Source organism: Bombina bombina, chromosome 1 (genome assembly GCF_027579735.1).
Source record: "Bombina bombina isolate aBomBom1 chromosome 1, aBomBom1.pri, whole genome shotgun sequence".
Classification (NCBI taxonomy): domain Eukaryota; kingdom Metazoa; phylum Chordata; class Amphibia; order Anura; family Bombinatoridae; genus Bombina; species Bombina bombina.
The window spans coordinates 60,959,270-60,983,475 of NC_069499.1; the positions used below are offsets into that span (position 1 = coordinate 60,959,270).

Sequence of the window (24,206 nt, forward strand, 5' to 3'; positions counted from 1 at the left end):
ATTGCATGATCTATCCATATATCTATAGTTTAAATGTGACTCACTGTAATAGAGTGTATATAAATGTTCAGGGAGTGGAAATAGACATAACCTTGACATTTGTCAGAAAATAATTTTGTATTGTCTTAAAAACTTAAATTATGCTTACCTGATCATTTTCTTTTCTTCTGTACGGGGAGAGTCCACAGCTGCATTCATTACTTTTGGGAAATACAGAACCTGGCCACCAGGAGGAGGCAAAGACACCCCAGTCAAAGGCTTAAATACCTCCCCCACTTCCCTCATCCTCCAGTCATTCTGCCGAGGGAACAAGAAACAGTAGGAGAAATATCAGGGTGAAAAAAGGTGCCAGAAGAACGAACAAAAAAGAATTTAAGGCCGCCCACAGAAAAAAAAAAAAAAACGGGTGGGGAGCTGTGGACTCTCCGCGTACAAAAGAAAATTATCAGGTAAGCATAATTTAAGTTTTTCTTCTTAAAACGGAGAGAGTCCACAGCTGCATTCATTACTTTTGGGAAATCAATACCCAAGCTTATAGAGGACACTGAATGCAAACGGGCGGCAACAAAGAGGCAGCCCATTCTGATAGCACCACAACCCGGATACCCGATAAAAAACTACTTTAACAAAAGCAGGAGTGACCAAAATATGGAAGAGGACAAGGGAACTGCCCATCAATTAGAACCATAAAGATCCCAGTTAGAGATCACACTAAATTCTGGACTCCACTGAGCACAAAAGCCTCTGAGGAGACAAAAATCCCACTCTCTAGAAGCACACAAAGAAAAACCCCTCCATGAACAATGGCAAGGGAAACAAACAAACAAACAAACAATCTCCCACACCACATTCTCCCTATCTGAAAGAAGGGAAGAATCAGATAATAAGGTCCGAAAGAACCTCTATAAACAATCCCCTAAGAATTAGGGACAAAACAGAGAGAGAAGCCCCTAGAATAACTCGAAAAGAGCGGCTACCAGGCTGCAAGAGGACAAAATCCCATAGAAAAATACTCTACCGACGGAGGAGAGCAAGGAAAGGAAAAATTCCATATCACCTCCTACACGGATTCAAAAGGAAACAATGGAAAGTCTTAACCAGTACCGAAGTCCCAGAAGGACAAAGGGACAAAAGGTAGAACAAGACTACCTTACCATAGACAGCTAATTAGCACAAAGAAACTGAACACCTGTAGGTCAGAAAAAACCCCCAGGAGCAGAACAGGAATGGTACATCCATTTATGTCACAAATGAAAGCCGCAGGCAGTCAAACTAAACGTCCAACCATAGTAACTAGTCAACCGAGTAGCTAGCAAACATGCACCAGGACATTCCTGGAAAAGAACAAGAGAAAACTCAGAAAGCAGGGCAGACCCTCCCTACTAGAAAACGAGGTAAGGGAGGACAACACCCTGACCAATAAAGAAGAACCAACTAGCCGCTAAGGGAAGGTTCCCGAATCAACTGCAAGGCCTCCTAACCTAAGTAAGGATCCTTCGGGAGACAAGAAACGTGGTCGATGCGCAAACAGAACAGTCAGAATTCCTGACCCCTACACCGATCGAACAGTCCTATCACAGAAGCAACTGTCAATGTCCCCAAGGACAAGAGAGATTAAAAAATCCCAGCATCGACAAGGCCCAGAGATCAGATAACGAATCTCCAGCCACGAGATCATAAGGAAAAGAAGCAGGAAAGAGGCACCGACACCCAGAGAGATTAACTCAGGATCCAGGCTACCTATCCTGATTACTCAGAAACCAGAAGGGAGGGTACACTGCAGACAAGAGAACCCCTCGACCCACTGAACTCCTAGAGACAGATGAGGAAAACTACCTCAGGAGGAGCCAACTGGATAGGCGCAGTAGATCAGAGCCTTCCAAATAGAAGGAAAACAAAGAAACCCAGGAATATTCCAGTAAAGAAATCCCCAGGAAAAACTTCCTCCATCTCTCTAGAAGAGAGAAAGAACTACGGACAGATCCAAGACTAATAAAATCTGGAAAACAGATTAACCAAACTGCCAAGTCAAAGACAAGGACTAGGTTAAAAAAAACGGACACCCAAAAACAAGAGCCGGATCAAGACCAAAAACCTTGAATAACAACCACAAAGTTATCTGGAAATTTAATTTTCACAAAAGTTTATGCATACCATACCCCATGGGGTATTGAACTCTGATCTTTCATGAAGTATCCCAGTAGCTGTCCACTCTGCCCCAACAGGCTTCTAAGACAACCTCCACAAAGTCCGAAGACAAAGGAAGGACCCAAAAGAGATCAGAACTCCATTGATTGAGAGAAAATGACAGACTCTAAAGATCTAGTCTGGATCAACCCACAGACAACCTAGAGCTCAAGGAATTAGCGAATGAACGAGCATCCTAAAACTCCTATCGGTTGATGGGAAGAGAGACTGCATAACATTCCCCCAGATCCCCATCCAAAAGGCAAAGGGGAAGCGAAAAATACAGCAATCCTCAAAAAAGAGGAGAGAAACACTGGCAAAAAGATCACAATAACATCCGCAAGTAGTACCAATAGGGAGGAATACCAGGTATTGTAGATTTCCATGCAGTCATCTGATCCTCCCCCTTTGCAAGGGAGGACTCTAGCTCCTGTCCAAAAGGACCTCAGGAACTATAAACATACCGCCATAGCAGAATTTGGAATCGCAGGAAACCATGCAAGCTATGCAGGGACAAAACACTAGTATCGAGTTCTTAAACGTCAGTTAAGGCCATGCAAGAAAAACATTGGACGCCCCACCAAGATGAAATAAAGTAGGGCCAGCCAGATATTTAGGATAGAAGGGCCTCCTATAACTTGTAGAAACAAGAAAAAAACAACCTCATAACAAGAGGTAAGTCAACTTAGTACCAAAACAGGACCAGCCTGTTGTCAAGGATACAAACTGTCTGATATAACCTCAAAAGAACAGAGTGAACTAGTACCCAACCAGGACCAGCCAGCTGACCATGGTACAACTGAACTGCTCAAGGGATAACAGAAAGTTCTAAACCCTAGCAGGGCTAGACTAAACAAACAGACACATAAGCTCTGAGGCTTAAAAGTTGTCTCTTAACATCCCTTTAAGACTGAATCTAAAGGCAAAACTCATCTCCGGCGTGGCATTTAAAAGCTGCGATCCTGCCGGCTGTCCCCCTGAAGTGTCAGAGGGAACCGCTCCCCCAGAGGAAAGGTAAAAAGGAGACGGATAAGCTCTTCAGTGGCCAAGAAGCTGTAAATGCGCCAACGCCACTAATATGGCCATGCGCAACCGAGCAGCAACCTCTGGTAGAAAGAAAACTCTTTCCGGAGAAGGGGTAATGGAATTTAGGACAATTGCTTGTGTAGGAACAGAAAATTCCAGGGAACGCGCCACACGGGACACAGAATCCTCAGAGGCGGACGGGTCAGCGGTCTCTAGTCTCTCGCCAAAGGGAGAAAAGAGCACTCTATTACAGCATACAGAACATAATTGATTGGGATGGATTACCCGGGCCTCCATACAATCTAAGCAGGAAACAGAATTTGAGTCAGAGAAATCCTCCCCAGAAAAATCAGAATACTCCATAACTTGACCAGACAAATTTGGACAAAAATAACTGGTACCTAACACCCCCAATGGCTGGGGCACTCACCACCTCCTTTGACCCAGACGATTAGAGAACAGACCCTCTCCACAGACACCTAGGTCAAGAATACGGAAATGGAGAACAAAAACGTGACCACGACGGTCACAAGGTGCAACCCGCAGGTCCCATCAAAAACTGCGTAGCGCTAAAAACCTATACGTTCTGTAAAAGCCATGAGACCCAACATTACTACACATAAACAGACAGAATCACATAACAAATATGATTAAAGTCCCCCACTGTTCAATAACCCCCCTCAGGAGATATTAACCCTAGATTCCATAAAGATGTGTTCTATCATTACATTATATTCCGACAGTGAAAGGAAAATGAAACAATCTTACTGGAATCTATGCCGTGGAACAGTAACACGGTCCTTCAAGTTTGACAGATAGTAGTGTCGCTTCTGACATGGACTTGAGTGAAGAAAGCAGGCAGCGAAACTCGTCAACGCTGATTGCTTGTGGAGCTGTTGATATGAGCCGGGATGGTTTCGCACAAAGACTCTCCCTGCATCTCCGGAGGACTACTTAAAACTCCCGTCCCATCTCGAAGAGTACTACCCTCCATAAGAGACTACTCCGTAATTTTACAACACTTCTCTGCCAACCTCCTGTGAAGAAAGGCAAAGAATGACTGGGGGATGAGGGAAGTGGGGGAGGTTTTTAAGCCTTTGGCTGGGGTGTCTTTGCCTCCTCCTGGTGGTAAGGTTTTGTATTTCCCAAAAGTAATGAATGCAGCTGTGGACTCTCCCCGTTTTAAGAAGAAAATAGAAGGTAACAGCACTACTTCTGTTGTTCCCAATAATTGTATCAGAACACATTCAAGAGAAATATATCTTGTATCAAGGGTGCTCGAGTAAGGTATTGCCTACATACCCAAAATCATACTATATAATACTTAGCACACCAAAAATGATCCTCAATAGTAAAGGTTTAATAGTATAATATGCCTGAACAAGATTACTGTGTAAGAGGTGCCAAAGTAATCCTCATTCTAACATGCATGCAACACACTCACAACACCAAAAAGCACACATATAAGAGTCATCTCTAAAACTAAGAAAGTTCAGCAAATGGTAGCACAGGGGGAAATGAAACTTTCTTATCCTCAGATAAAGATCAATTGTCAGCACTTGATTAAAGTTGCAACAAAGTATAATGCCCAGCTGATTAATATGTCTGGCTGTATGCCGTGTATCGGATACACTCCTCTCCTCCTGAACCTTGTAGTGCAAAGACTTATATATGTATAAATGGCCCCAGTTATATATCTCCCATTTATACATATATAAGCCTTTGCACTACAAGGTTCAGGAGGAGAGGAGTGTATTCGATACATGGCATACAGCCAGACAGTTTAAAGTGAATGTAAACTTTCATGAATGAGTGCCTGGGTTTTAAAAAATACTATTAAAAACAGGGGCACTTTCATTCATGAAACTTTACATTGCAGCATATTTTTACAAATACTTACCTTTTCCTTCAGTAAAGCCAGATCAGCGATCCCCCGCCCACTTCTACTGCTGTACTTGCTGTACAGCAATGACGAAACCGGCTTCCACCAATCACGGCGTGGCCTCACAAGATGAACGCTCTGGGGTGCACGCCATGATTGGAGGAAGCCGGTTTTGTCATTGCTGACGTAAGTGCAGAGGAGTTGCGGGCGGGGGATCGCCGATCAGGCTTTGCTGAAGAAAAGTTAAGTATTTTTTAAAATATGCTGCAATGTAACGTTTCATGAATGAAAGTGTCCCTGTTTTTAATAGTATTTTAAAAACCGAGCACTTATTCATGAAACTTTACATTCACTTTAATCAGCTGGGGACTACACAGTAATCTTGTTTAGGCATATGATACTATTAAACATTTACTATTGAGGGTAATTTTTTGTGTGCGGAGTATTATTGTATAGTATGGTTTTTATTAATATACGTTTTACCTCTGTGAGCCTCTTGACAGCCCCCTGATCACATGACTTTTTATTTATTATCTATTGACTTGCATTTTAGCCAATTAGTGCTGTGTTGTGCACAACTTATCGGGAGAGAGCACAATGTTATCTATATGGGCCACATGAACTAGCAGTCTCCTGTTGTGAAAAGCAAATTAAAAAAGTATGTGATAAGAGGCTGTCTATAGTGGTTTAGAAACAGGCAGAAATTTAGAGGTTTAAATGTAATGAAGTATATTAATATAACAATGTTGTGCAAAGCTGGGGAATGGGTAGTAAAGGCGTTATCTATCTTTTTAAGCAATAACAATTTTAGTGTTGACTGTCCCTTTAACTTGTGAAGAGAGTCATTACCAATGTCACTTTGAAGACAACTGAAAAAGACGGTGCCAGCGAATATCACGGGACTGCTGGAACGTCACACAGACTGAATGGTTTATCAGGCTAACACTGAACAATGATTCAGAACGACCTATAAAACTTCACAATGTCAATGGCTCTTTAGAGGAAGGCGAACCATACAGCAGAATATAGTGACAAATTCCTGTATCTCTAGCAACAACAACATACAAAACCTGAAGGAATAATGTACAATGTTGTCATGTGACAGTTGTGTATATGACAATGTATCAGACTTCCTTTAAAAGAGATGTAGTCGTTAAATATACCAAGGATGAGATTTGCCAAGGTCGCTAAACAAAATGAGAATGGTACTAGGTCTTATAAAGTACATTCAGCATCGCGGCATGGGAATTTAATTCATCGAGATTATTAGAAATGGTCTACACAAATTTTTTTATTAATTTACGTTGAGCGAGAAGACAAGCGAGTAGGATGACAATGGTTAAAAGGATATAAAACCTCACATTTTTCTTTCATGATTCAGATAGAACATATTGACTTCTATTATTCAATTTTCTTTGTTTTCTTGTTATCGTTTGCTGAAAAGCAGGAAGGTGAGTTCAGGAGCGTGCACGTGTCTGCAGCACTATATGACAGCAGTTTTGCAACCATGTTATACATTAGCAAGAGCACTAGATGGCAGCACTATTTCCTGTCATGTAGAGCGCCACACGTGTGCGCGCTACCTATCCCGATATCTCTTCAACAAAGAATAACAACACGAGTATGAAGCAAATTTGATAAAAGAAGTAAAATTGAAACTTTTTTAAATTGCATTCTCTATCTGAATCATTAAATAAATATATTGTGTTTCATGTCCCTTTAACGTTTATGGGGCAATCAAGGGAGCTAACTTGCTGCTGCATGTTTTAGGGTGATTAAAGGGTTAAATTACTACAGTGAAATACAAGTGCAGCAATGATTTAATGGGACAGTGTACTGTAGAATTATTTCCCTCTTAATTTGTTTACAATTACTTGTTATACCAACTGCAGAGTTTAAAATAAATGGTAAAGTGTTCCTTTAGGTTAATTTGTGTGCATTAGACAGCTGTCTCTGCTAATTGAAACCACAACCAAATGAAATGGACTAGGCTTGCAGGGAGAGCAGACTTCATTAGCTTATCTCTCTGTATTTAAACAAAATCCTCCTTATCTTATCATTCTATACATAGTCAGATCAATACAGAGACAACAATGGAAATTATTGGTATCTCTCTGTCCAATCCCTTACTGGGAGTTTTTTTCTAAACCAAATTGTTTACAAAGCTTTTCTATAAAATTGGATAAAACTTGTACTCTATTTCCCGTAAGTGAAATGGATCAATGGGAATACATTAAAGGACATAAGATAAAAAATAATCATAGTACACTATCCCTTTAACTCACTGGACTGCTCATGTGTGTGAGACAATCAAATGAAGTCTGTGGGTTTTTTTTACACGCAAACAAGCAACTAAACTACTGATATAAAACACCATATGGTCAGCTAATAACTGATATGATCTAACATTTCTGGCTTTAGTGTTATTAGCTACTGGTTTGAATAGTTATTTTTTTTTAGGTTTTTTGAACAACTACACTAGGGTCTAGATTTATCAAGCCATGGCGGACAGGGGCGTACATATGCGCCTTTGTCCGCCCAGCTCGCCTCTGGCGGGCAGCAATCTGCTGGCGGTATTCAGCTTTGCACGCAAGAGCTATTTTGCACTTGCGTGTAACACTGCCCCCTGCCCGAGCACAGCCAATCACGTGCTGGCAGGAGCTGTCAATCTCCCCGGTCGGACGAGATCCTATGATTAAGTGGCGCATGGTACAAAACGCCTAAGGACCTTTCCTTCTCCCCACGTCTTTTTAAGCTTATGAAATACAGATTTTCTTTTATATTCAATTTTGGATTCAATGAGTGCTGCCATTTTTCTATTTTTTGTTTTTTGGCTTGCTCAGACCCCTCCCTCTTGGCGCGCACCTCGCTACAGTGTTGCGGTGCAGGTTTGCGCTGCTTTGCCTCGTTTTGGAAGTTACATACTTATGGTGGATTACAGAGGATCGCCAGTCAGGTCTGGAGCAACGCTGTGAGTTTCATGAGATTGAGATTTTCCACCTAAGAGTCTGCTGACCTCTGCTTCATAAATACAGACTGCAGGTTCTCTTGTGAGAACCTGCAGTAGGAGCGAGGCGAAGGGCTTGATAAATCGAGCCCTAATAATCTGTAAAGCCTTATTCACAGCTAAAACTCCCTCACATGTAGTGAGATCTGTGTTGGAGACAAGGACTGAAGAATTTTAAAGTCACTTTTATTCTGTAAGCTTTACCTATTTATCCTTGGTTAATTGAGAACAAGGTCATGGGACTGATGGTTTCACTCACTTCTTCCTCGTTCTCTTTTTCTCCACATTAATTACTTATGCGTTGGTAGACGTATCTAAAGGGTTGCGTACAATGATATATGCTTATCTCCATTGGTATTACGTTTCATGAATGTTAGCCAGATAAAGGATAAATTATATCAATTCCCAAATAAATTAAAGGAACATGAAACCCACATCTTTCCAGTTGATTTATATTACCTATTTTTTGTTCTCTTTGTATCCGTTGTTTAAAAGTATACCTAGGTAGGCTCAGAAACTGCTAATTGGCGAGTGTATATATATATGCCCCTTGACATTTTCTTTTAGCTAGCTCCCAGTAGTGCATTGCTGCTCAACAAAAAAAGATACCAATAGAGTGAAGCAAATTAGATAATAGAAATAAACTTGAATTTTGTTTAAAATGATATGATTTATCAGAATCATGAAATAAAAATGTGGGCTTCATGTCTTAAAAAGAAAAAGACTTGTTATTAAACATCTCTTCAATCCCACTTGGTATTCCTATCCAAAATGCATTTTATACATTCTGTGGTTCTCAAGCATTGGAAAAACATTTTGCTCTAACCAATCATGCACTTTTGGCCACAAAACAGGATGTGTGTCTACATTAATTAATTCCCCTCTTTAGATCTGTAGAAGATAAATTTTTGAGGAATAGGCAGGAACCCAAATGCAGAACATGCAGTGATCTGAGATGTCATTGCAGAAAATGCATCAATTCTACAGAAAGAACAGGACACATGCAAGAACTGTTAGCGCTTTAACTTTGTAGCACTGCTCTACATTAGGCTTTTCTTTTTAAACAGAGCTGTGCTATGGCTTCACAGTGTAAGTTTTCCTTAACACAGTGCATCCAGAGCAAAGTGCTGTTTGAAGTGAACAGTCAAATATGCAGTAGTGGTACAAAGCAGCCGTGCATTGATTGTTGACTGGCTTTTTTCAAACCCACCCCTAGCTTTTCCCAGTCTGCAAAGCTGATTTTTTTTAATGCAAGCCATTCGTATGAGCAATGCATCTTTTTTATTACTACAATTCAATGTTAGACCAAGAAAAAAAGGAAACAAATTTATTCAAGAGACATTTTACAATTTCTTTTTTTGTCTGGAGCTAATTTGCAATGCAATGCTGCACTATATTATAAAACTTGAAAAAACAGAATTTATGCTTACCTGATAAATTACTTTCTCTTACGGTGTATCCAGTCCACGGATTCATCCTTACTTGTGGGATATTCTCAATCCCTACAGGAAGTGGCAAAGAGAGCACACAGCAGAGCTGTCCATATAGCTCCCCTCAGACTCCGCCCCCCCAGTCATTCGACCGACGGTTAGGAGAAAAAGGAGAAACTATAGGGTGCAGTGGTGACTGTAGTTTTACAAAATAAATTTGAACCTGACTTAATTGCCAGGGCGGGCCGTGGACTGGATACATCGTAAGAGAAAGTAATTTATCAGGTAAGCATAAATGTTGTTTTCTCGTACATGGTGTATCAAGTCCACGGATTCATCCTTACTTGTGGGATACCAATACCAAAGCTTTAGGACACGGATGAAGGGAGGGAACAAGTCAGGTAACCTAAACGGAAGGCACCACTGCTTGCAAAACCTTTCTCCCAAAAATAGCCTCCGAAGAAGCAAAAGTATCGAATTTGTAAAATTTGGCAAATGTATGCAGTGAAGACCAAGTCGCTGCCTTACAAATCTGTTCAACAGAAGCCTCATTCTTGAAAGCCCATGTGGAAGCCACAGCCCTAGTGGAATGAGCTGTAATTCGTTCAGGAGGCTGCTGTCCAGCAGTCTCATAAGCCAATCGGATGATGCTTTTCAGCCAGAAGGAAATAGAGGTAGCAGTCGCTTTCTGACCTCTCCTTTTACCAGAATAGACAACAAACAAAGATGATGCTTGTCTGAAATCTTTAGTTGCCTTTAAATAGAATTTTAAGGCACGAACCACATCAAGATTGTGTAACAGTCGTTCCTTCTTAGAAACTGGATTAGGACACAGAGAAGGAACAATAATTTCCTGGTTAAGATTCTTATTAGAAACCACTTTTGGAAGGAAACCAGGTTTGGTACGCAAAACAACCTTATCTGCATGGAACACCAGATAGGGTGAATTACACTGCAAAGCAGACAATTCAGAAACTCTTCGAGCAGAAGAAATAACTACCAAAAACAAAACTTTCCAAGATAATAATTACTTAATATCTATGGAATGTAAAGGTTCAAACGGAACCCCTTGAAGAACTGAAAGAACTAAGTTTAGACTCCATGGAGGAGCCACAGGTTTGTAAACAGGCTTGATTCTAACTAAGGCCTGCGCAAACGCCTGAACGTCTGGTACAGCTGCCAGACGCTTGTGTAACAGGATAGACAGAGCAGATATCTGTCCCTTTAAGGAACTAGCTGACAAACCTTTCTCCAATCCTTCTTTGAGAAAAGACAATATCCTTGGAATCCTAACCTTACTCCACGAGTAACCCTTGGATTCACACCAACTAAGATATTTCCGCCATATCTTATGGTAAATTTTCCTGGTGACAGGCTTTCTGGCCTGGATCAGAGTATCTATCACTGATTCAGAGAACCCACGCTTAGCTAGAATTAAGCGTTCAATCTCCAAGCAGTCAGTTGCAGAGAAACTAGATTTGGATGCTTGAATGGACCTTGAATTAGAAGATCCTGCCTCGATGGCAGTTTCCATGGTGGAGCCGATGACATGTCCACTAGGTCTGCATACCAAGTCCTGCGTGGCCATGCAGGCGCTATCAGAATTACCGAAGCCTTCTCCTGTTTGATTCTGGCTACTAGCCGAGGGAGAAGAGGAAACGGTGGAAAGACATAAGCTAGACTGAATGACCAAGGCGCTACTAAAGCATCTATCAATGCCGCCTTGGGATCCCTGGATCTGGATCCGTAAAGGGGAAGTTCGGTGTTCTGACTGGACGCTATCAGATCCAATTCTGGAATGCCCCATAGTCGGAATAGCTGAGCAAAAACCTCCGGGTGGAGTTCCCACTTCCCCGGATGGAAAGTCTGACGACTCAGAAAATCCGCCTCCCAGTTGTCTACTCCTGGGATGTGAATTGCAGATAGATGGCAGGAGTGATCCTCCGCCCAATTGATGATCTTGGTTACTTCCTTCATCGCTAGGGAACTCTTTGTTCCCCCCTGATGATTGATGTACGCTACAGATGTGATGTTGTCCGACTGAAATCTGATGAATTTGGCCTCCGCTAGTTGAGGCCATGCCTGGAGCATATTGAATATCGCTCTCAGTTCCAAAATGTTTATCGGGAGAAGAGATTCTTCCCGAGACCATAGACCCTGAGCTTTCAGGGAGTCCCAGACCGCACCCCAGCCTAACAGACTGGCATCGGTTGTGACAATGATCCACTCCGGTCTGCGGAAACTCATTCCCTGAGACAAGTGATCCTGAGACAACCACCAGAGAAGAGAGTCTCTGGTTTTCTGGTCCATTTGTATTTGAGGAGACAAATCTGCATAATCCCCATTCCACTGTTTGAGCATGTACAGTTGCAGTGGTCTTGGATGAATTCGGGCAAAAGGGACTACGTCCATTGCCGCAACCATCAAACCAATTACCTCCATGCACTGAGCCACAGAAGGCCGAGGAATGGAATGAAGAACTCGGCAAGTATTCAAAAGCTTTGACTTCCTGACCTCTGTCAGAAAGATTTTCATTTCTACCGAGTCTATTAGTGTTCCCAGGAAGGGAACCCTTGTGAGCGGGGACAGAGAACTTTTTTCTACGTTCACCTTTCACCCATGAGACCTTAGAAAGGCCAGAACAATGTCCATATGAGCCTTGGCTCTGTGAAAAGACGACGCCTGTATTAAGATGTCGTCTAGGTAAGGTGCTACTGTAATGCCCCGCGGTCTTAGTACCGCTAGAAGGGACCCTAGCACCTTTGTGAAAATTCTGGGAGTGGTGGCCAACCCGAAAGGAAGGGCCACGAACTGGTAATGCGTGTCCAGAAAGGCGAACCTTAGGAACTGATGATGATCTTTGTGGATAGGAATATGTAGGTACGCATCCTTTAGATCCACGGTAGTCATATATTGACCTTCCTGGATCATCGGCAAGATTGTCCGAATGGTTTCCATTTTTAAAGATGGAACTCTGAGGAATTTGTTTAGAATTTTTAGATCCAGGATTGGCCTGAAAGTTCCTTCCTTTTTGGGAACTACAAACAGGTTTGAGTAAAATCCCAGTCCTTGTTCTGCAATTGGAACTGGGTGTATCACTCCCACCTTCAGAAGATCTTCGACACAGCGTAAGAACGCCTGTTTCTTTGTCTGGTCTGAAGACAAATGAGAAATGTGGAACCTTCCCCTTGGGGGAGAGTCCTTGAATTCTAGAAGATACCCCTGAGCAACAATTTCTAATGCCCGGGGATCTGGAACGTCTCTTGCCCAAGCCTGAGCAAAAAGAGAAAGTCTGCCCCCTACTAGATCCGGTCCCGGATTGGGGGCTACACCTTCATGCTGTCTTGGCAGCAGGCGCAGGCTACTTGGCCTGTTTACCCTTATTCCAGCCCTGCAAGGGTTTCCAGGTTGCTTTAGGCTGGGAAGCGTTACCCTCTTGCTTAGCGGCAGCAGAGGTTGAAGCAGGTCCGCTCCTGAAGTTGTGAAAGGAGCGAAAATTAGCCTTGTTTTTGGCCTTAAACGGTCTATCCTACGGGAGGGCATGACCCTTCCCCCCAGTGATATCCGCGATAATTTCTTTCAACTCAGGACCAAAAAGGGTCTTTCCCTTGAAAGGAATGTTTAGTAATTTTGTTTTGGACGACACGTCAGCCGACCATGATTTGAGCCAAAGCACTCTTCGCGCCATAATGGCAAAACCTGAATTTTTCGCCGCTAACTTAGCTAATTGGAAAGCGGCATCAGTGATAAAAGAATTAGCCAGCTTTAAAGCGTGAATTCTATCCATGACTTCGTCATATGAAGTCTCCCTCTGGAGCGACTCCTCAAGCACCTCAAACCAAAAAGCCGCTGCAGTAGTTACAGGAATAATGCAGGCAATTGGCTGGAGAAGGAAACCTTGCTGAACAAACATTTTCTTCAGCAAACCTTCTAATTTTTTATCCATAGGGTCTTTAAAAGCACAACTGTCTTCTATTGGTATAGTTGTACGCTTAGCAAGTGTTGAAACTGCTCCCTCCACCTTAGGGACCGTCTGCCACGCGTCCCGCCTGGGGTCATTTATGGGGAACATTTTCTTAAAGATGGGGGGGGGGGGGGAAAAAGGGTACACCTGGTCTCTCCCACTCCTTAGTCACAATATCCGCCACCCTCTTTGGGATCGGAAACGCATCAGTGTATACCGGGACCTCTAAAAATCTGTCCATTTTACACAATTTTTCTGGGACCACCATGGGGTCACAATCATCTAGCGTAGCTAAAACCTCCTTAAGCAGGACGCGGAGGTGTTCCAGCTTAAATTTAAACGCTAATGAATCTGACTCTGCCCGCTGTGAAATTTTTCCTGTGTCAGAAATTTCACCCTCGGACAGACCATCCCTCACTGCCACTTCAGAGTGTTGTGAGGGTACTACAGATAAATCATCCAAAGCTTCTGATTGCTCATCCTCCATTCTTAAAACTGAGCTATCACGCTTTTTTGGAAAAACTGGCAGTTTGGATAGAAATGCCGCAAGGGAATTATCCATGACTGCTGCTAATTGTTGTAATGTAATAGGGCACAATGCGCTAGAGGTACTAGGCAACGCTTGCGCGGGTGTAACTGGTGTAGACACATGGGGAGAGGAAGGAGGACTATCCTCATTACCTTCCGTTAAAGAATCATCTTGGGCTACATTTTTAAGTGTCACTGCATGGTCATTAAAATGTTTAGATACCTTAGCACACTTTAAACACAAATGCAATGGTGGTACCGCCATGGCTTTCAAACACATAGAACAAGGTCTATCTGTAGGCTCAGACATGTTAGACAGACTTAGATAGCACTTAAATACAAAAAAATACACTTTTTGAAAAAACGTTACTGTGCCTTTTAATAATAAAAAGCACCCACTTTTTTACCAAATCTCAAAAAAACATCCGATCTTTATGAAATTTACACCATATGATCCTAATGCTTTGATTGCAAACCAAGTTTCAAGCCAATTAACCCCTTATTGCCCAAACCGGGGCAAATTGAAGCTGCCACCGGTTTAACACACTACAGTACGATGCCACAGTCTCTGCTGTGGCCCTACCTTCCTTGGGGATTAGTTTTGGAACGAAAACAAGCCTCCCTGAAGTCCTTCTGCAATCTCTGGACTCTACATGTGAAGCTGCATGAAGCTGACTTGCAAAACAACTGCGCAACTGAGGCGCGAAAATTAGGCCCCCTCCCTCTTCACTCCGGAGTTGTGGGGCCTTCCTGAGTCAATTTAGGTGTCTAAAATTATGCCAGGCGTAAAAAACCCCTATAAAGTGTTCCAAACATGATAAACACTTGTGCAAACATCAGATTATATAAAAAAATAATCGATTTTCCCCATAACAGTGTCCACCAGTGATTTAAGCCCTTTTAACTAAGCCATCCTTCTATACTGAGTCTGAGAATATGGCTTACCTTCCCACATGGGGATTTCTGTCAGTCTTCTAGCATTACCAAGTCTTGTTAGAAAAAAAGTGACTGAGCATACCTTAAGCAGTTAAGCCTGCAAACTGTTCCCCCCCAACTGAAGTTCTCCGGTACTCAACAGTCCTGTGTGGGAACAGCAATGGATTTTAGTTACAACATGCTAAAATCTTTTTCCCCTCAGCAGAAATCTTCATCACTTTCTGCCTCAGAGTAAATAGTACAAACCGGCACTATTTTAAAATAACAAACTCTTGATTGAAGAAATAAAAACTACAAATCTAACACCACATACTCTTTACCCTCCCGTGGAGATGCTACTTGTTAGAGCGGCAAAGAGAATGACTGGGGGGGCGGAGCCTGAGGGGAGCTATATGGACAGCTCTGCTGTGTACTCTCTTTGCCACTTCCTGTAGGGATTTAGAATATCCCACAAGTAAGGATGAATCCGTGGACTGGATACACCATGTAAGAGAAAATGCTTTATTATCCAGTTAATCAACACATTGCATTTGAATTGGTGCTTTAATGTAACTGCCTAATTTAAAATGTCATTTCATTTAAAAACGACCTGCAGAAAATTTCACTTAAAAAAATCTCATCTCAGAAAGCAAAAAAAAATCTGCCGATGGGGGAAGGAAAAGCATTAGGTTAAGTTACCTTACAGGGTAACCTTGTTTTATTGTGCAATATCTACTCTCCCCAAATGGAAGAAACATCTTAGTTGTATAAGAATATTCACTGCTATCTCAAACTATTTTATTCCAAACAGAGTTCAGAAGGTTGTTAATAAATATTACCAATGTAAAAAGTAGCAGCCCAAAATATTTAGAGGAATATTTCAATAAGTCTCTATAGCAGTGCAGTCCCTTAAATTGTTTTCATAATAATCATATACCAGAATATAGATACCAGAGATATATTAATCTTGGTATAGAAAGTAAGGGAGCTCAACACTTTTAAAGAAGTATAAATATGACAAAGCCCTGTGATTCTGCCAATGGAGGTGAAACGCGCGTAGGCAGCCTTATTTTGGATGCCAGCTTGTACACTGGAAGCATGTCCTTGTTAAAGGAGAGTATGCAGATCAATATACTGGATATGTGAGTGATGATCTGTCTATCAATTTACATAGGTGTCACTTTGATGATGGAGAATGTTGTCTCTTTAAGAGTGCTGAGCACCCTTATTTTCCATACTGAATTAGGTTAAAGGGATAGTAAAATCAAAATTTTAAACTTTCGAGATTTAGATAGCACATTGGTTTAAACAGTTTTCCAATTTATTAATATTATTTTATTTTGTTTGTTCTCTTGGGATTCTTTTTATTTTATATATGAAACACACCCGCCCTCTAGCTGTGAAAAACTGTCAAATGCATTCAGAAAAGAGGCAGCCTTCAAGGTCTTAGAATTAGCATACAAGCCTCCCTAGGTTTAGCTTTCAACTAAGAATACCAAGAGAACAAAGCAAATTTGACTATAAAAATAAATTAGAAAGTTGTTTAAAATCACATGCCCTATCTAAATCATGAAAGTTTAATTTGGACTTTACTATCCCTTTAAAGGGATATGAAACCCAAATAATTTTTTTGTGATTCAGACAGAGCATACAATTTAAAAATGTTTTCCAATTTACTTCAATCAAATTTGCTTCATTCCCATGATATTCTGTGTTGAAGAGATACCTAGGTAGGCATCTGGAGCACTACTTGGCAGGAAATAGTGCTGCCACCTAGTGCTCTTGCAAATGGATAACATTCTAGCAAAACCGCTGCCATATAGAGCTCCAACTCCTGAACTTTTTTAAACAAAAGATACAAAGAGAACAAGAAAATTTGATTATAGAAGTAAATTATAAAGATGCTTAAAATTGCCTGCTCTATCTAAATTCTGAAGGAAAAATGTTGAAGAGAAGAGAGTACAATAAAAGGGTAGATTAGATACGGGCCCCTAAAGGACATTAAATAAGTAGAATTGCACTCACCCAGAACAGCCCATACTTCAACAAAGGATACCAAAATAATGAAGCAAATTTGATAATATAAGTAAATTGGAAAGCTTTTTTTTATATAATTACATGCCCTGACACATGAAAGCTTCATTCTGACTTTACTTTCCCTTTAATAAGTTATGATGTGGTGAAAGCAAGTAGTTACCCAGGGTTAAAGGAAATCCACAACTGTATATCTATGATTCTGTCATCAGAAGAAGAATACAATAGAACTGACTCTCTAGACTAGTGTTTCTCACCTTCAGTCCTCAAGGAGCTCTAACAGGCCAGATTTTAAGGATATCCGAAATAGCGCAAAAGTGAAATAATCAGCTGATGGGTGTGAACAGGTTAGTAACCATGGTTACTGATCAGCTGATTATTTCACTGTTGCTGTAGTTACAATATCAGGTACATGCACACATATTTAGCACTCTATGGCAGCAGTAGGGTTGCCACCTGTCCCTTAAAATACAGAACACTTATAAGTTACACATGCTGCAGGGTGTGCATGGAGGAATATAAATAGTGCTGTCCAGAAACACAATACATGTTCCCCCCTGTTTACCCTGCAGCATGTGTAACTCATAAGTGTCCAGGAAAACATGGCTGAGGTGGCAACCCTAGGCAGCAGTGTCTGCAAACATCACTAAAAATATTGTGGCAAACACTGCTGTCATAGAGTGCTAGACATGTGCATGCGTCTGAGTTCCTGTGAGTCTACCTAGGTTTTCTCTTCAACAATGGATTCAAAGAAAAGAAAGTAAATTTAACAACAGAGGTAAATTAGAAAAGGTTATTAAAATGATGTGCTCTGTCTGAATCACTAATGTTTTTCCTTTGATAAAAAAAATAAGTATTTAAAAAATATAAATATAAATCAGTTCTGGTAATTTTGGCTCTGAACAAATCCCTTGAGTTTTGGTGTACAGATTACTATATCTATTTTTTGTTCCCATCTGCTATTTTCTAGGTTCACTGCAGAGTCAAAAATATTATTATTGTTACATAAAGTCTTCTAAATGTTCCTACTCGGATTTCAGGAAGCAGATGGTTCTCTGTCTGATTCATATTTCCCTGTTAAATGACTGTGTGAGTGTAGTCACTGCCCTTTCATCTTGCCTGGATAGACACCCTAAGAGATGCCGTCCTGCTGTTCTCCGATGCTGACAATGTGCTACACTGCAGCCTAAGTATCGGGCAGGATATGCAGCTCCCAGAGAACTTGTGCAGACCAATGATTGGGTAGCAGCTACAGACAGCTGTCATTTCATCAGCCAAAAGTCTTCAAAGTATATTCAATCAGTGTTGGAATATGAAAACAGTTACTTTTCTCTATAGAATAAAGTTTTTATTTTGAATTAAAGTGATATTAAAGATATACACATACAGGGAAATTTATCAAACTGCAGGTGCAAGGCGAGAACCTGTTCGCCCATAATCGCCCAAATGCAGCATCACTCGGCTACTTGTACAATCTCGCCCCCTGCTCGCGCAAGAGTTCTGGGTGATATATCTCTGCCACCTCTGAGGAACTGCTTTTCAATTTGCAGTAACAGGATAGGTCATGTATAAATGAGGAAGAGAAGAAACACAGCGCATCCGATTCACAGCAGCGTTTATTCAGAGATAAAGATGCACGTAGCCCACTGGCTTGATGGAAATGCCTATTATGCGTAACAGAGAGAATCCCACACTTATGCCGACCCGCAGCACCTGGAATTACTCCCCTTCTCGTGGCTGTATTGTGGCAATCTTCACACAATTAAAAACAGTCTTATTTTTCTTGCAGATACTAGCACCCTACGCGTTTCTTCTGCTCACGGGCAGACTTTCTCAAGGGATGTATAGACATTGAATGAACAAGATACCTGCACCGCTATTGTATCGTCCCTCGGTAGTTAGCGGGACAGAGATTTACATATGTATTTAATAGACATTTACACAATATCACGTGCAGCTCTAACTAGACCAGCAGAAAACTAAAATCCCAATCACGCTTGTAAAGTGTTTGTTTTTATTCATACTCTTATTTTCCCGATTGTAATTTCATCTTCTTAAACTATCGTATATTTCTATCATAATGTGCAGTCCCAAAAATCGGGTTTTGAAGAACTACATTTTACAGTATCTAGAGTCTCTGGCAAAGGCAATAATCGGTCTGTGCAGTTTCATGTAGCTGTTCTTTTTATGGAAATTCATTTCCTGCAGTATTAAAATACTAAAAGTTTTAAAAACATAAAAGGGTCAGTCTACTGTTTATTATTTAAAAATATAGATAACGCCTTTACTACCATTTCCCAGCTTTGCACAACAAACATTGTTATATTAATATACTTTATAACCTCTAAACCTCTGCCTGTTTCTAAGCCCCTACAAGCCGCCTCTTATCTCAGTGCTTTTCACAGCCATGCACTGCTAGTTCATGTGCACCATATAGATAACATTGTGCTCATTCCCGTGGAGTTATGCATGAACCAGCACTAATTGGCTGAAATGCAAGTTTTAAAAAAACCACTGCGATAACCACATAGGTAAAAAGTTTATTAATATAACAGTGTTGGTTATCCAAAACTAGGGAATGGATGATAAAGGGATTAACAGCAAACAGCATTCAGATTGTTTAACACTTATAAACACTATTCTATCCAAATGCAAAACACACACAAGGACTCAGATTTCAGTGATCAGCATCCATTATCAGTAGTTCAGGGGGCCATTGTGGAAAATAGAGACAGAATCTTGTCGGCAGTTATCAATCACAGCTTGTGATCACTTTATTAACCAAACAGGGGGAAAATGGCCACTTCTGCTTTTCTGATATTAGGGAGAAGAAGAAACAAACCAGGAAAGACTGGAATAGCTTGTGTGCGTTTACCTATGTGATTAATCAATTTGCAGGGTTAAAGTCCTGCTGGGAGCTGAGCAGAACACAGGCAGTGAGCCAATCACAAGTGGCAATCACAAATAGTTGCTAATCACCAGCTGTGTTTCCTATTCGGGAGCTGCAACCCCTACAAGCTTATGTGGGGGGTAAATTTATAGTTAGCTAGAGCGAGTAATACAAAAACTGCATATAAATTAGATGCATGCAATCTATTGGAATTAGAATGTCCCTTTAAATTACAAGAAAAGCATTTTAGCCAATCAGTGCTGACTCCTAGGTAAGTCCACCGGATAGAGCACAATGTTATCTATATGGCACACATGAACTAACACCATCTAGCTGTCAAAAACTGTATAATGCACTAAGATAAGAAGAGGCCTTCAAGGGCTTAGACATTAACATATGAGCCGACCTAGGTTTAGCTTTCAACTAAGAATACCAAGAGAACAAAGCAAATTTGATGATAAAAGTAAATTGGAAAGTTGTTTAAAATGGCATGCCCTATCTAAATCATAAATGTTAAAATTTTGACTAGACTGTTCCTTTAATTAGATATGGGAAATGACCTTCTGAGTTTAAAGTCGCTCCATAGACACGGGAGGTATTAGCTAGTGATCCACTTTAAATGAATGTAAAGAAGAAAGGCAATAAAGTTATGTTGTTTTGTACTAAACCAAACTTAGCTTTCAATATGGATTTTTTTTATTCTTTTTGATTTTGGTAAAACACTTTTAAACAAGGCAAGTTTTTTTGCTTTGATTTTTTTAAACATTTTCTTCACATAACACAAGTCTTTGCCTTTGTCAGTTTTGTTTTATTATCATTCTCTCTATTTAAACCATTGCATGAAATAGTAAAATGATTTTCCATTTTCAGCAGATAGAACCTATTAAAGTGAAACATTAGATTACTCATGTGCGAGTTCCCCTGGTAATGCTGACATTATTGCCAGGATGTTCGAACTATAATCTCATTTGCTGCTGAAGCTTTTTGTTTATTCATATGTTGAGTATGTTTTTTTAATATAATGCTGCAATTTGACTCCTCAATATTAATGCTGGCTCCTCAATTGGAAATAAATATATTAAAAGGGACATGAAACCCAATTTTTCATGATTCAGATAGAGAATACAATTTTAAACAACTATCCCATTTACTTATACTATATAATTTGCTTAGTCTTCTTGGTATCCTTTGTTGAAAAGCATAGCTAAGTAGGCTCAGGCTGGGAGCTAGCTAGGTGGTTGAACATATATGCCTTTTCATTGGCTTACTGATGTGTTCAGCTACCTCTCAGTAGTGCATTGCTGCCCCTTCAATAAAAGGATCCCAAGAGAATTAAGCAAATGACGTAAATTGGAAAGTTATTTAAAAATGTATGCTCTATCCGAATCATAATCCCTTTAATAATAATCCCTTTAAGACCCCTGTTGTGATATATAATATATATAATAAGCTCTCAAAACCAAGAAATGTCAATATAACAAACGCATTAAAAAAATGCTGTTTTTTGTTTCTTTGTCAAAACCAAGCATTTGTTTAATAATAAATGACTCGCATTAGAGCACATTACACTAGGATGTGCCTTTTCTGAGTAACCTGCTTTCATTGTAATAAGATGACAATTCAATGTCACATTCAGACGTACCTTCATGTTTTAATGCTTCTTTTGCATGGCTGATAGCTTCCCAAGGAGATGGAATATCCAGGAACACGGCATCGGCAACATGGGACACACCAAAACCGTTCTTACACACATCTTGATTCTTTACCGTCACCAAATGGTCTACTTTGTGCTGGCGGAATTCCTCCATTGCCTTTTCCGCCCTCTGCTGGTGGAATTCTACAGTGTAGAGATGTCCTGTAGGAGCAACTGAACGGATAATGGCGTGAGAAAGCGAGCCGCTTCCTGTGCCTAAAGAAAAAGATTCATGTCACATATTTGCAAACTGGTAAAGACAGTTAAAGGACAATTAAATACAGAAGAATTTTATCTTCAACAAATGCATAATAGAAAACATTTTCAATCAAATTTAAAAAATGTCATTCTATTTCCCTAACCCCTGTATCATGTGACAGCGATCAGCAAATTGCAGACTCATATACGTATACACTGAACTCATACACATGCTCAGCAGAAGCTAGTGCCTAAGAAATTGTGCTTTCTGAGGGTGTGCTTTGTAACCAAGGATGCCAAGAGAACAGAGTAAATTTGATACAGAACTAAATACATTTCAAAGCCCCTTTAAATGAAACTTTCATGATTCATACAAAGCATTTCAACTTTCATGTAACTTTATGGTGGTCAAGCATAGCGCCAATCTAGGCACTAACAAAGGCACTGATACATGGAACATATCTACCAATCAGTGCCTGCGCATATGCACATGCATAAGACATCGATGTAACATTGCCTTGCTACAGCATGCTGGGGCTGTATTGACTTAAAGGGACATTAAACCCAACATTTTTCATTTATGATTTAGGTAGAGAATACAATTTTAAATAGCTTTTTAATTTACTTCTATTATCTAATTTGCTTAATTCTCTTGTTATCATTTGTTGAAGAAACAACAAGGCACTACTGGTGTCTAACTGAACACATGGATAAGCCAATCACAATTGAGACATATATATACAGGGAGTGCAGAATTATTAGGCAAATGAGTATTTTGACCACATCATCCTCTTTATGCATGTTGTCTTACTCCAAGCTGTATAGGCTCGAAAGCCTACTACCAATTAAGCATATAATATGATGTGCATCTCTGTAATGAGAAGGGGTGTGGTCTAATGACATCAACACCCTATATCAGGTGTGCATAATTATTAGGCAACTTCCTTTCCTTTGGCAAAATGGGTCAAAAGAAGGACTTGACAGGCTCAGAAAAGTCAAAAATAGTGAGATATCTTGCAGAGGGAGGCAGCACTCTTAAAATTGCAAAGCTTCTGAAGCGTGATCATCGAACAATCAAGCGTTTCATTCAAAATAGTCAACAGGGTCGCAAGAAGCGTGTGGAAAAACCAAGGCGCAAAATAACTGCCCATGAACTGAGAAAAGTCAAGCGTGCAGCTGCCAAGATGCCACTTGCCACCAGTTTGGCAATATTTCAGAGCTGCAACATCACTGGAGTGCCCAAAAGCGCAAGGTGTGCAATACTCAGAGACATGGCCAAGGTAAGAAAGTCTGAAAGACGACCACCACTGAACAAGACACACAAGCTGAAACGTCAAGACTGGGCCAAGAAATATCTCAAGACTGATTTTTCTAAGGTTTTATGGACTGATGAAATGAGAGTGAATCTTGATGGGCCAGATGGATGGGCCCGTGGCTGGATTGGTAAAGGGCAGAGAGCTCCAGTCCGACTCAGACGCCAGCAAGGTGGAGGTGGGGTACTGGTTTGGGCTGGTATCATCAAAGATGAGCTTTTGGGGCCTTTTCGGGTTGAGGATGGAGTCAAGCTCAACTCCCAGTCCTACTGCCAGTTTCTGGAAGACACCTTCTTCAAGCAGTGGTACAGGAAGAAGTCTGCATCCTTCAAGAAAAACATGATTTTCATGCAGGACAATGCTCCATCACACGCGTCCAAGTACTCAACAGCGTGGCTGGCAAGAAAGGGTATAAAAGATGAAAATCTAATGACATGGCCTCCTTGTTCACCTGATCTGAACCCCATTGAGAACCTGTGGTCCATCATCAAACGTGAGATTTACAAGGAGGGAAAACAGTACACCTCTCTGAACAGTGTCTGGGAGGCTGTGGTTGCTGCTGCACGCAATGTTGATGGTGAACAGATCAAAACACTGACAGAATCCATGGATGGCAGGCTTTTGAGTGTCCTTGCAAAGAAAGGTGGCTATATTGGTCACTGATTTGTTTTCTCCAACATAGGTGTGTCCGGTCCACGGCGTCATCCTTACTTGTGGGATATTCTCTTCCCCAACAGGAAATGGCAAAGAGCCCAGCAAAGCTGGTCACATGATCCCTCCTAGGCTCCGCCTTCCCCAGTCATTCTCTTTGCCGTTGCACAGGCAACATCTCCACGGAGATGGCTTAGAGTTTTTTGGTGTTTAAATGTAGTTTTTATTCTTCAATCAAGAGTTTGTTATTTTAAAATAGTGCTGGTATGTACTATTTACTCTGAAACAGAAAAGAGATGAAGATTTCTGTTTGTAAGAGGAAAATGATTTTAGCAACCGTTACTAAAATCGATGGCTGTTTCCACACAGGACTGTTGAGAGGAATTAACTTCAGTTGGGGGAAACAGTGAGCAGACTTTTGCTGCTTGAGGTATGACACATTTCTAACAAGACTTGGTAATGCTGGAAGCTGTCATTTTCCCTATGGG

At 40.7% G+C, this 24,206-nt stretch overlaps 1 protein-coding gene across 2 annotated transcripts in view; it reads right to left on the minus strand.

Moving 5' to 3' along the window:
- TRMT61A (tRNA methyltransferase 61A) overlaps positions 1-24,206 on the minus strand; it is a 161,637-nt gene that overhangs the window by 29,331 nt on the left and 108,100 nt on the right. For both annotated transcript variants that reach the window (XM_053697412.1, XM_053697410.1), the window contains exon 3: positions 21,506-21,772. In XM_053697412.1, the coding sequence (XP_053553387.1) occupies positions 21,506-21,772 (267 nt within the window). The remainder of the gene's footprint in view (positions 1-21,505; positions 21,773-24,206) is intronic.